General features: G+C 37.9%; 2 protein-coding genes across 2 annotated transcripts in view; one reads left to right on the top strand and one right to left on the bottom strand.

The window, feature by feature from the left end:
• Positions 1-109: 109 nt before the first annotated feature.
• LOC125239934 (zinc finger protein draculin-like) lies at positions 110-6,741 on the top strand. The gene is made up of 5 exons (XM_048147710.1): positions 110-320; positions 616-766; positions 1,755-1,889; positions 3,528-3,677; positions 5,363-6,741. Exons 1-5 carry the CDS (start codon positions 165-167, stop codon positions 6,445-6,447), a joined length of 1,677 nt encoding a protein of 558 aa, XP_048003667.1. The 5' UTR covers positions 110-164; the 3' UTR covers positions 6,448-6,741.
• A 4,350-nt stretch (positions 6,742-11,091) lies between these two features.
• Positions 11,092-12,391, bottom strand: part of LOC125239911 (UDP-glucosyltransferase 2-like) — a 36,488-nt gene continuing 35,188 nt past the window's right edge. The window contains exons 9-10 of the mRNA XM_048147681.1: positions 11,665-11,768; positions 11,092-11,438 (exon numbers count right to left, since the gene is read on the bottom strand). Of these exons, the coding sequence (XP_048003638.1) occupies positions 11,269-11,438; positions 11,665-11,768 (274 nt within the window). The 3' untranslated portion in view covers positions 11,092-11,268. The remainder of the gene's footprint in view (positions 11,439-11,664; positions 11,769-12,391) is intronic.

Below are 12,391 nucleotides of genomic sequence, written 5' to 3' on the forward strand. Positions count from 1 at the left end.
ATAATAGTATTTTATATAAAATATGTAAGAGACAAAAGGTGTAATTTATTTCTGAACGAAAAAAAAACAAACATGCAAAAGTGTCAAACGAATGTGTCGAACAAATATCCAAGTTGGGTTGGCGAAAATTTCTTTCTAAATAATTCATCTAAATCTCGAAAAATATGAGTGTTCCGAAGCGTAAGGGGCCGGTATTTGACCCAGGCCTCTGCCGCTGCTGTGGCTCCATCAAAAAATGCCGCTTGTTAAATGTGGAGTACGACTTTCAGGGCCAAAAAGAAATGTACGCTGATATGTTTATGGACTGTTTTGGATTGATGGTATGTTGTAGAAAAAGACCTAACTACTGTTTTTAACTGTTCGCATATGCTTCAATAACTAGTAACTAAGATATGCTGATTTATTCCTAACCCATTGGACGTGCTTCTTCTATTGAATTAACATTATAATGAACAAATTAACATTACTATTTCTAATCTAATATGAATATTACCGAGCATTTTATGCATGAGAAATCGCTCGTTAGTGTGAAGAGTTGAAGACACTTTCACGGAAAGCTGAAAGTATGTGTAAGCTATTCTACATGTAGCTTTAATTTTTATCACATCATTTCAGCTGTCCCACTTAGACGGTACGGTGGAGTCCGAGCGGCTCATATGTGCGACATGTGTCACCCGGCTGCGTGACGCCTGTGACTTCCGCAAACAAGTGCTGCTGTGTGAAGACCGGTTGCTGCAGGCCTCCATACATGTGCATCAACCCAGTGGTAAAAACCGACCGATTAAAGGCATTAGTGGTCCTTATTTCAATTTGTTCTTGTATGGGCACCAGAGGGATAAATTGTTTTACATACACATGACATTATATACCATGTTTTTTTTTGTTTTCTGTTAAAATTGACACGCTATGTTCATTATCAGGAACCACCCTGTATAACACTTTTAGTTAAATTTCATCATTTTCATACATAATAAATGAATTAATCAGTGTGAGAGACCCTTAAGGATAACATTCAAGTTAGTGTCAAGTGATTGACGGCACATGTCAAAACAAATAACATTAGGCAGTGGTAAAGGCTGTCACACACATGTTCAGTAATTATTTTTATTTTTTGAATAACTTGGTAACCGTAAGAGTTAGTAGCTAGTTTCTTAGAGAAATTAATTGTATTTAACCTAAAGAACCTTCCCTTAAAATTAACGGAATTCAATAAAAACAGGGTGTATATTTATTATATTCATGAAATACCAAATAATATTGGGGTTAATTTCAACTAACTGCAATATTTATGTAGATAGATTATGTTGTTTAGGCATTAAATATTCTAACAAGAGTAACAAGTCTGCCAAAGGAAGGTCTATACTGTATAACAATTTTCGGGGTTTGGATTAGGGATCGTCCACACTCAAGAGACGCGTGTCCGCCCATGCGGAACGGACGTCAGCACCACGCCGCCTTAATGTAATTTAAAAAACGTCTCCTCAGTACATTTTGTATAGGAAGGACGCGCAAGGGACGTCGCTTGGCGCGCCCCAGGCGACGCGTCGCCGCGCCTCGCCGCTGTACTGAGGAGACTTTTTTGAAATACATTCAGGCGGCGTGGTGCTGACGTCCGTTCCGCGTCGGCGGAGACGCATCTCTTGAGTGTGGATGGTCCTTTAAAGAGGTCCTGCTGTAAATAAATGCCATTTTAAATATAGTGTAAATACATTAATTTTTTTTCTGCTTTCACAATCTTTTTTTTCTTTCACCAGACACGCTGGTGGAGATAGAGCTGAACCCTCGAGACGTGAAGGTGGAGGTGGAACGGATAGACTACCCGCAGGACAACAACTTCATGGACTCGGAGACTAATGATGATCACGATGCTGATGGCGGCGATGATCACTGTGAGTGAAGGTCATATATACCATGTTTTTTGACGTGACAATGTCTAATAACTCGTTACTACGGGCTGCATGCACGAAAAAGAAGACGTCATTGTCTCGTTCCGCAAGCGAGAGCGCGGCACGAACGAGAGAGAGGCATGATCGGCTCGAGCGATCGGCTCATTTCGGTTCGTGCTGCATCTATCTCCCTTCCACTCGATCAGCCTAGCATAAAAGAAATGTTATTGTGATTTTCATGTGTTTAATACAATTGCGGCAATATAGAGGTAGGTAAGTAATTCTTGCATTTGAAAATCTCATCCTTTAATCTATACTACGGTAATGTTTGACGTTGTTACGTCAAACTACCGTCCGTAAACCGATTTTACAGACAACCAATTTTTTTGCAATTGCAACCCTGTGCAATTGGCAGGGAGTAAAAGCCAAAGCAAAAAAAAAAACATTTTTTTTTTTATATAGGCAGCATGCATGAATCATTGTAGTAACAGTAACGATCCTACGTATCTTCTGGCCGAAGACTATATAAGAAATGAGGATTTGTGGAGTGTATGCCGACAACCTGTCACTGCAATGTCACAGTTTCGTTTTCTTTTAACCCCTTATATGCCAAGAGTGGCCCTGAAGCTTTAGTAGTTTCATGTGCTCTGCCTACCCCTTTATGGGATACAGGCGTGATTGAATGTATGTTGTATGTATGTATGTATGCATGCCGACAATCTCCGATTGCACAGGAAGTGGCTCAGCGGAAATGGAGATGGATTGGTCATACCCTTCGAAGAGGAGCTACCAACAGCGCCAGTACACACCAGGGGCCCGTTTCTCGAAAGGTACAAGCCTTGTATTACAAGTGCGCGAACTGTCAAATCGTATGGGTTGTCATGGAAACACACTTGTGATACAAGGCTTGTACCTTTCGAGAAACGGGCCTGGAGGCGGAGCGTAGAGAACGAGCTATATATTAGGATAGGTCAGGATGGGCACCATTTTCAGACATCAGGGCGTTGCTGGGTCATCGAGGATTGAGACGATAGTAATCAACGATTTATTTTACACACTTTCAATTTTACAATAACTGATAGGTAGACAACTTGGTTTAGAACAATTATAGCGTGGACAGTTCCGAGGTAACTCTAAGACTTCTTGTCTCTAGCGTGGTCCGCCAGAGAGTGCTGGGTCTCAGGTATCCCGGCTCCGTCCTAGCGCACGAAGTGGGGACAACTCGTTGGGTGGACAACTGGTTGGTTGTGACGTCAGCTGTCCAGCTGCAACTCTTCGCGCGCTGCGCTACAATTATTTATTTATTTATTTAATCTTTATTGAACAAAGAAACACAATGTACAATAGGCGAACTTAATGCCATAAGGCATTCTCTACCAGTACAATTGACTATCCTTGCCAATATCCGGTCTGTCTCCGTCATATATATCTTTTTGTAAAACGTATTTGTAAAGTTGCCTGGATGAAATCGCTGTTTAGCGATAAGGCCGCGTGTTGTTCACCTCTGTAATATAATTTATTGTAATATGTGTGTTCCTATGTGCATTTCTGAGGTTGTGGAATAAAGTGAATTTGTATATATTGTATTGTATTGTTGAAAATTATCTATATTTATTACAATTTTACTCAAACTTGTTTCAGTATCGAGTGTAGAGGTCAAGAAAGAAATGCAGCCCCGTAAAGAAGAGAGAAAGAGGAAGAAAGAGAGCGAGCGAGAGGTGGAGAGGCGGGTTCGCTCGCTCGGTAACAAACTGCGCAGTATGTTGGAGAAGGACGCTAAGAGTGCTTACGGTATGTAGTTCATAATACCAAAGACATAATATATGTAAAACTCGGTATAGAAAGCTACAGTCGAAGAAAAAAACGTACCTCAGAAGCATATAGAAAAAGGCACGGTGGCCAAGATGGCGTTACACCTTTGGGGGACGCTCGGCTAGATGGCGCTAATATTAATATTTGACACTTTAACCGATACGTGTTATCTGCTGCTGCTAAGAATATGGGCCAAATTGTCAAAACTGAGGTTTAAAAGTTGTAAGCTTGTGTCGAGAGATGGCAGTCTATGCACTGTAATTACACTTTTTTTTTCGAATTTAAAAAAGGCAAAAGTTAGTAATTGATATAATAGTACATTATGACGTTTTTCAGTACAGATGGTCCTCTTGAAGTTTCGACCTGACCAGAAATGAACCACTTTGCGCACTAGTGGCAAAAAGAACCATCTGTACTGAAATAGTTATTTGTTATACAAGGGGGCAAAGTTGTATTTTTAACACACGAGAAGTAAAATACATTTGCACCCGAGTGTAACACAAAACTTTTCCCCTCATTATAGCGAGGAAACTACAACGCAAAAAATGCGTTTATCACTGCTTCCAGTAGTTCCACAGGTGGTAAATCATCTTTATTACTAGATTCACCTGCTTTTATCAATTTTAAAGCAGTTAATTTGACTTTATTCAAGGTCAAATTACTTTACCCACTAGTGGATAAAATGCGTTTTTACCCGCTGGTATTGAAGGACAAAACACGTGTTTCCGAGCTAGAGAGGGGAAAAAGTTTTAAGCTTGTGTCGAGAGATGGCAGTCTATGCACTGTAATTACACATCTTATTTTTTTTTTTTCGAATTTAAAAAAGGCAAAAGTTAGTAATTGATATAATAGTACATTACGACGTTTTTCAGTACAGATGGTCCTCTTGAAGTTTCGATCTGTCCAGAAATGAACCACTTTGCGCACTAGTGGCAAAAAGCACCATCTGTACTGAAATAGTACATTTCGATACAAGTGCGAAAAAGAGGAAGTTCGAAACGAGTGGCGATAAATTAAAACACGACCGAAGGGAGTGTTTTAAATCGACACGAGTTACGAATTCCCTTTTCGCACGTGTATCGAACGACGTTTTTCAGTACAGATGGACCTCCGAAGTTTCGACCTGCCATATAATGAACCACTTCTCGCACTAGTGCGTAAAAAAAACACCATCTGTACTGAAAATAAATATACACACTCATATTTAACATAGACTAAGAAAAAAAAAACAAGTAAGGTACAGCGGGACAATTACGACTGGAGGGCAATTTTCAACTACTCGATTTTTTAATTTCGTCGTCTTTTTCGTTCACAGACCTCAACATTTTTGCTATTTTAATTATACAGGGTGTATTTTGATAGCAGGTCAGTAAAGGCAGCTACCAGATCCCGTGTTGCCACTCAAAAATTATATTAGAAGACCTTCCTTCGATTTTTAATTAATGAAAATTGGCGTTTACAGTTTTTGGAAAAATATACAAGGTGCGAGAAAAAGGTCATTTTTCAAACTTTTTTTTGACGCCAATCCCATTCCTATCAATGATCAAAAGCTTGTATGGGACCAAGAAAACGTTTCCCATATCAAAATACAAAAAAAAACCTGTATATTTGCAATGTATGCATGCATTTGCATATAGTACAACTAATTTTACAATTATTTTCAGCGCCCCCACCAAAAAAACCGCGCCAACCTTGCATAGACCAAGAAGACAAGGAATTCCACAACCGAGCCACCATCATAGAAAATTCCTACGTCTGCCCCTTCGAGAGCTCCTACTCTGACTACCATTGCGTATACTGCAGAGAACTCTTCCTAGACCCTACACTACTTAGAGAACATACACTAACACATGATCCGAAAACTTATAAAGATTTGTTTAGAATAAACAAAAAAATGCCCCAAATAGACATATTAAGAATCGACTGCAGACTTTGCGAAGAGAAAATCCAAGATTTAGATACTTTTAAAAATCATTTAGCAACTACACATGGGAAGCATTTGTTTAAAATACAAAACGAAGTGTTACAATTTAAGTTAACGGATAACCATTTGACTTGTGTTGTGTGCAGTGAGACCTTTGGATATTTCCATGCGTTGAAAAGTCACATGGCGATACATTATGGTAGTTGTATCTGTGATATTTGCGGAGCGCATTACTTCCAAGAGAGAAGATTAGCTGAGCATTTAAAAAGACATAGTAGGAAACCGGGAATTAAATATACTTGTAAAGAGTGCGGGAAGGAATTTAAATCTAAAAATGGGAGGTATTTACATGTAGCGACAGTACACAAGAATGAAGCTACATACCAATGTGGGAAATGCGAAGCGGTGTTCTTTACATATGCTCTGAGGTGTCGACATAGAATTGAAGTGCACGGAGAGAAGAGACAGTTCGCTTGTGACCACTGCGACCGGTCTTATGATAATAGGAAATCTTGGAGAGAGCATAACAGGAGAGCTCATCTTAAGGTTTCTAAGCATAAATGTGATATTTGTGATCGAATGTTTTACTTGCCTTGTCAGTTGAAGGAACATATGACTACGCATACAGGAGAAAGGAATTTCAGATGTGAGTATTGTGGGAAGTCGTACCCTAGGCTGAGGGCTTTGAGGTTGCATATGAAGAGTCACAGTGATAATAAGTATAGATGTGGGATATGCGATGCGACGTTCACTCAGAATGTCAGTTTGAGGAATCATGTTAAGAAGCAGCATCAGGGGTTGGATATGGAGAGTTTGAATAATTAAGAATATATTGACCGCCTAAGCGGCAACCCACACAGGCGACGCATGTCTTAAGGGTGCTTTCAAGAAAAACGTCAAAATAATGTAAAATTGATAGTTTTAGTCGGTGAAATACTACACTTTCCATTATCTAATAGATATATTTAATTCAAGTTTCAATTAGAGCATCTTATTATCTTGATCCTTATCAGACGGGATTTTTGAAAACTCAATTATTTATGAAATTTTCTCTGATTCACGTTTAGGAAAAGCCGCGTATAGTGCTGAATTAGTCGATCTTATTTGTAAAATTTGGACAATTTTGAATACTGAAATTGGTAAATTTATAATTCGTATATCCTGTACTACAATCTTCTCAGAATACATTTTTATTATAAGGTTTTTAAAAAGAGTAAACAAGACTAAGACGAATTCAATTTTTTCAGAAATTACCTAAAATTAAGTGAGAATTACATTGAAAATCTACATCACATCGAAATTATTATCATAAATATTGATCATCAACGTTTACTAAAATTGCTCTTATGCCTTAGTGATTATAAAATATAAATTTCTATTATATATTTTTGGCAATTTTTTGAAAACGAGCCTTGCCTTGCCTTCACCGTCACAATTAATACCACTTTTGGACATCTTCTCATATTTTGTTAGACCAAGTAGAAAAAGTCCTATAATACGTTATATAACACTGATTTAAACTTTCACGATTTTTACACATATTTAAAAATTGCAAACGGGACGGGCAGACTGCTCCGAGACCACGGGACAATGCCGTCCTTGAAACGTCGGAGGTTAGTGTTTAAAACATAGTAAATACGCGATTAAGTCCCGTTTGTAATACGTTATATATTTGTAAACTACTCGCAAAGCCCTTTTATTTGATACCACACACGGTATGATTAAGCGTTCGGTTGCGATTTCACTATTTTTCACATGAAAGCCCTCTTAAGACGCGGAACGGAGGTCAGCGCCACGCCGCCCGAGTGTAATTTAAAAAACGTCGTCGTCGTTTTATAAATTACACTCGGGCGTGGCGCTGACCTCCGTTCCGCGTCTTAAGACATGCGTCGCCTGTGTGTGGATAGTCCCTAAGGCACTGGTCCCACCAACAGTAAGCCATGAGCCCGTGTAAATAAAAGATAGCGAGCGATTTACCCCCTTATTCATAAACGTACTCTAAAGTTATCAAGCCGATAAAATTCGTTTGTCCCTTTCCGACGTATCGGTGTGATAGAAAGGGACAAAGGAACTTTATCGGCTTGATAACTTTAGTGTACGTTTATGAATAAGGGGGTTATAGTTTATCGCTCGGCGACAATATCGCTGATAGGTCATCGCTTACACGCTTTTGGTGGGCTAAGGCGTCAACTGATAGATAACTCGATGTCAACCTCTTGTAGATATATTTGTATATACTATTTATAAAGTGCTCATTTTATTTGTTAATTATCTTGAGTATCAGAAAAGCTCCGTTATTTTTAAATACTATACATGTTTTTACTTTTAGTTAACATATTTAATTTTTAAGCTAATCGGATTATTAAATTATGAAGATAAATAATACAAAATAAATGGTATAAATTAATTATTTTATTTTATTATGTACAAAGTATTATCATAATATCACCTTTTGGATCTAGATAGTAATTTTTTAAAATATATATATAATAAAATTATGCAATAGAAGATAATATATATTCCTTGAAATAATATTTGCAATCACAGCCGTAGGCTTCATTAAAAACATACTAAATAAAAAAAAAACATTTTTAACCCAGCCAAAAACGACGGGGTGTTATATAAGTTTGACAGGTCTGTCTGTCTGTGGCATCGTAGCCCCCGAACGGATGAACCGATTTTGATTTAGTTTTTTTTTGTCTGAAAGCTGAGTTAGTCGGGAGTGTTCCCATGTTTCATGAATATCGGTCTACTATATCTTGCTGCGCCCAACAGGGTACATAATGCGATCTGTATAAATATTATATGCCAACTGTGTAACCATTATGTGCAATAAATGATTGAGTATTGAGTACTATATCGGGGGTTTTTTAAAAATTGTAATTTTGTGGTTAAATTATATGTATATTTAATACGTTTTCAGTTCCAATAAAGTACTTGTCGTGTTCGCAAATAAAACAAAAACTCTGATTGATGATTTACTTTATTATCAATATTTTGAGGCACTATTATGTCGTATTATCACAGTAAGTTTTATATCTTACAGGAGTTATTTCAGCAATTCCCGTTTAGTTTGTACTTTTGGATCACGTCTCCGATTTGGATAATAATTGGTAGGCTGATAGAGTCCATGATGCTGAGCAAGATCCACTAGGTTTCCCAAAATGTCCTAGGTTGATTGTATGAAACTTTCCTTTTTTGTTACCGAAAATGTATAGAAATCTGGTATCAAAAAAGGAAGGTTTCATACAAACTACATAGGACATTTTGGGAAACCTAGTGGATCTTGCTCAGCATCACGGACTCTATCAGCCTACCAATTTTTAGCCAAATCGGAGACGTGATCCAAATGTACAAACTTAACGGGAATTGCACATTTATTTAAGAGATTCATTTAAATCTTTTAAATGTATAAAATGCAATATAATTCTATCTAATATAAAAATATTTCAATAATTATTTTGTCTTCCAAAAAGGATAGGCTAGTTTCCTACTAGTCAAATCAGCTTCTTTTTAAGAACTGTCAGAGCAGTGACGTCACGGTCAATTCATTTACTTTTCCCCTCACTAGCTCGGAAACACATGTTTTGTCCTTTAATACCAGCGGGTAAAAACGCATTTTATCCACTAGTGGGTAAAGTAATTTGTAATAAAGTCAAATTAACTGCTTCAAAATTGATAAAAGTAGGTAAATCTAGTAATAAAGATCATTTACCACCTGTGGAACTATGCAGTGAAAAACCCATTTTTTGCGTTGTAGTTTCCTCGCTATAGTGAGGGGAAAAGTTTTGTGTTACACTCGGGTGCAAATGTATTTTACTTCTCGTGTGTTAAAAAACTCGCAAGTTTAGGATTCTATTCTCGAACCACTCGCGTCGCTCGTGGTTCAACTATAGAACCCATTCACTTGCTCGTTTTTCAATTCCACACTCGGCGTTAAAATACAACTTTGCCCCCTTGTATAACAAATAACTATTATATCTTTCTTTTTGACATTAAATAGAAATTAATGTTTTTTTTTTAAACATAACTACTGTTCATAGTTTTCTTCTAATTATGTGGTGCTTTATTTCGTGCACTGCAGAAAATATTCTATTTGAAGTATAGGAAACTAGCCTATTTGTCATCTCTCATCTACATTTAAACATTACCTACCTATGTTAGGATTCCATCATATATAAAGAAATTACTGAATATACTATATAGTAAAATAATTGTGAAAAATATAACGGTCAACCAAATCTTGGCACGAAAAAACCGGCCAAGAGCGTGTCGGGCCACGCTCAGTGTAGGGTTCCGTAGTTTTCCGTATTTTTCTCAAAAACTACTGAACCTATCAAGTTCAAAACAATTTTCCTAGAAAGTCTTTATAAAGTTCTACTTTTGTGATTTTTTTCATATTTTTTAAACATATGGTTCAAAAGTTAGAGGGAGCGGGACGCACTTTTTTTTCCTTTAGGAGCGATTATTTCCGAAAATATTAATATTATCAAAAAACGATCTTAGTAAACCCTTATTCATTTTTAAATACCTATCCAACAATATATCACACGTTGGGGTTGGAATGAAAAAAAATATCAGCCCCCACTTTACATGTAGGGGGGGTACCCTAATAAAACATGTTTTTTCATTTTTTATTTTTGCACTTTGTTGGCGTAATTGATATACATATTGGTACCAAATTTCAGCTTTCTAGTGCTTACGGTTACTGAGATTATCCGCGGACGGACGGACGGACGGACAGACAGACATGGCGAAACTATAAGGGTTCCTAGTTGACTACGGAACCCTAAAAATGGTATAATCGCGTTGACGACCGGTCTGGCGCAGACTCAGTGATGAGCACAGATATTTGTTCCTGAGTCATGGATGTTTTCTATGTATATAGGTATTTATATATTATTATAATTATATCGTTGTCTGAGTACCCACAAGCCCTCTTGAGCTTACCGTGGGACTCATTCAATCTGTGTAAGAACGTCCTATGTGAGTGTGTTTAGTAAAACGTCCCACTTTGTCGGTTACCATTAAGGCGAGATTTACTTGTATATTTATTTATTTATTTATATATACCGACGATCTCGGAAACCGCTCTAACGATTTCGCTGAAATTTATTATGTGGTGGTTTTCGGGGGTGAAAAATCGATCTAACTTATCCTTAAATCCCGGAAAACGCGAATTTTCGAGTTTTCATGCGTTTTTCTTCGCGCGCCATCTCGTGTGCAGTAGTTGTACTGTTAAGACAGAATTCTTTCGGTCGATGTAATGTATGTACTATTTATTGCAAACACTAGATGGCGACACAGGTCAAGGCTGAAACGAATAGAAAAATACACTATTTGAGTTTTTGTGGCGAAATGCGCGCCATCTCGTGTGGAGTAGTTGTGTTGTTAAGGCTGAGAATTCTTTCGCTCGATGTAGGTACTATTCATTTTTGAACTAGATGGCGACACAGGTCAAGGATACGAAACAGAACCGAGCGAAGCTCGGTCGCCCAGATATTATGAATAAACTGACAAAGCGGCTTTAGAGCAATCGACAAAGTGGGACGTTTTTCCGTGCACACTCACATATAATATTTATTTAAACTTGCCGACTTTTAAGTGTCAAGATTCCGTCTATAAAATAATAGCGAAAAATATCACTTAATTCTTCTTAACCTTCTCCTTTTTAGACTTTCCTAAAACCTTGTTGACGCCATATTTGACCAACTTCACGGCGACGTATATCGTTGCCATGACGACGGCGAGTTGGTCGAGCATGTAGCGTTCATACCACGCGTAGTGGTATGTCGGAGAGCGGAGATGCAGGGCGCCTGGGGAAACAACATTATATATTAATATAGTACCTACATTACGATACAAGTGCGAAAAACATCAGCAAGTTCGAAACGAGTGGGAGTGTTTAAGGGACCATCCACATACAGGCGACGCATGTCGTAAGACGCGGAACGAACGTCAGCGCCGCGCCACCCGAATGTAACTTAAAAAACGTCTCCTCAGTACATTTTGTATAGGAATTAAGGAGGTGATCGAAATTACCTTTGGTCTCAATGGCCAGCTCCACGTAATGCGCGATGAGCTTGGATGGAGGCAGCGGCCGGTTGTTGAACAGCCGAGACAGCTCTTTAGCCTTGTTATAGTATCTGCAATCAATATAAATCGTACTTTATAAAAACCGGCCAAGAGCGTGTCGGGCCACGCTCAGTGTAGGGTTCCGTAGTTTTCCATATTTTTCTCAAAAACTACTAAACCTATCAAGTTGAAAACAATTTTCCTAGAAAGTCTTTATAAAGTTCTACTTTTGTGATTTTTGTTCATATTTTTTAAACATACGGTTCAAAAGTTAGAGGGGGGGGGGGGACACTTTTCCTTTAGCAGCGATTATTTCCGAAAATATTAATGTTATCAAAAAACGATTTTAGTAAACCCTTATTCATTTTTAAATATTATCCAACAATATATCACACGTTAGGGTTGGAATGAAAACAAAAATCTGTCCCCACTTTACATGTAGGGGGGGGGGTACCCCCCTAACAAAACATTTTATTTTACCACTTTGTCATATTGGTACCAAATGTCAGCTTTCTAGTGCTAACGGTCACTGAGATTACGCGGACGGACGGACAGACAGACAGACATGGCGAAACTATAAGGGTTCCTAGTTGACTACGGAACCCTAAAAAATTGTCAAAAATACATCTTCAAACCCAAAAAATTGAGCTCGTCAAAATCAGACAACTCAAAGGGAAAAAACCGGCCAAGAGCG

This window comes from Leguminivora glycinivorella, chromosome 26 (assembly GCF_023078275.1).
Source record: "Leguminivora glycinivorella isolate SPB_JAAS2020 chromosome 26, LegGlyc_1.1, whole genome shotgun sequence".
Taxonomy (NCBI): Eukaryota; Metazoa; Arthropoda; class Insecta; order Lepidoptera; family Tortricidae; genus Leguminivora; species Leguminivora glycinivorella.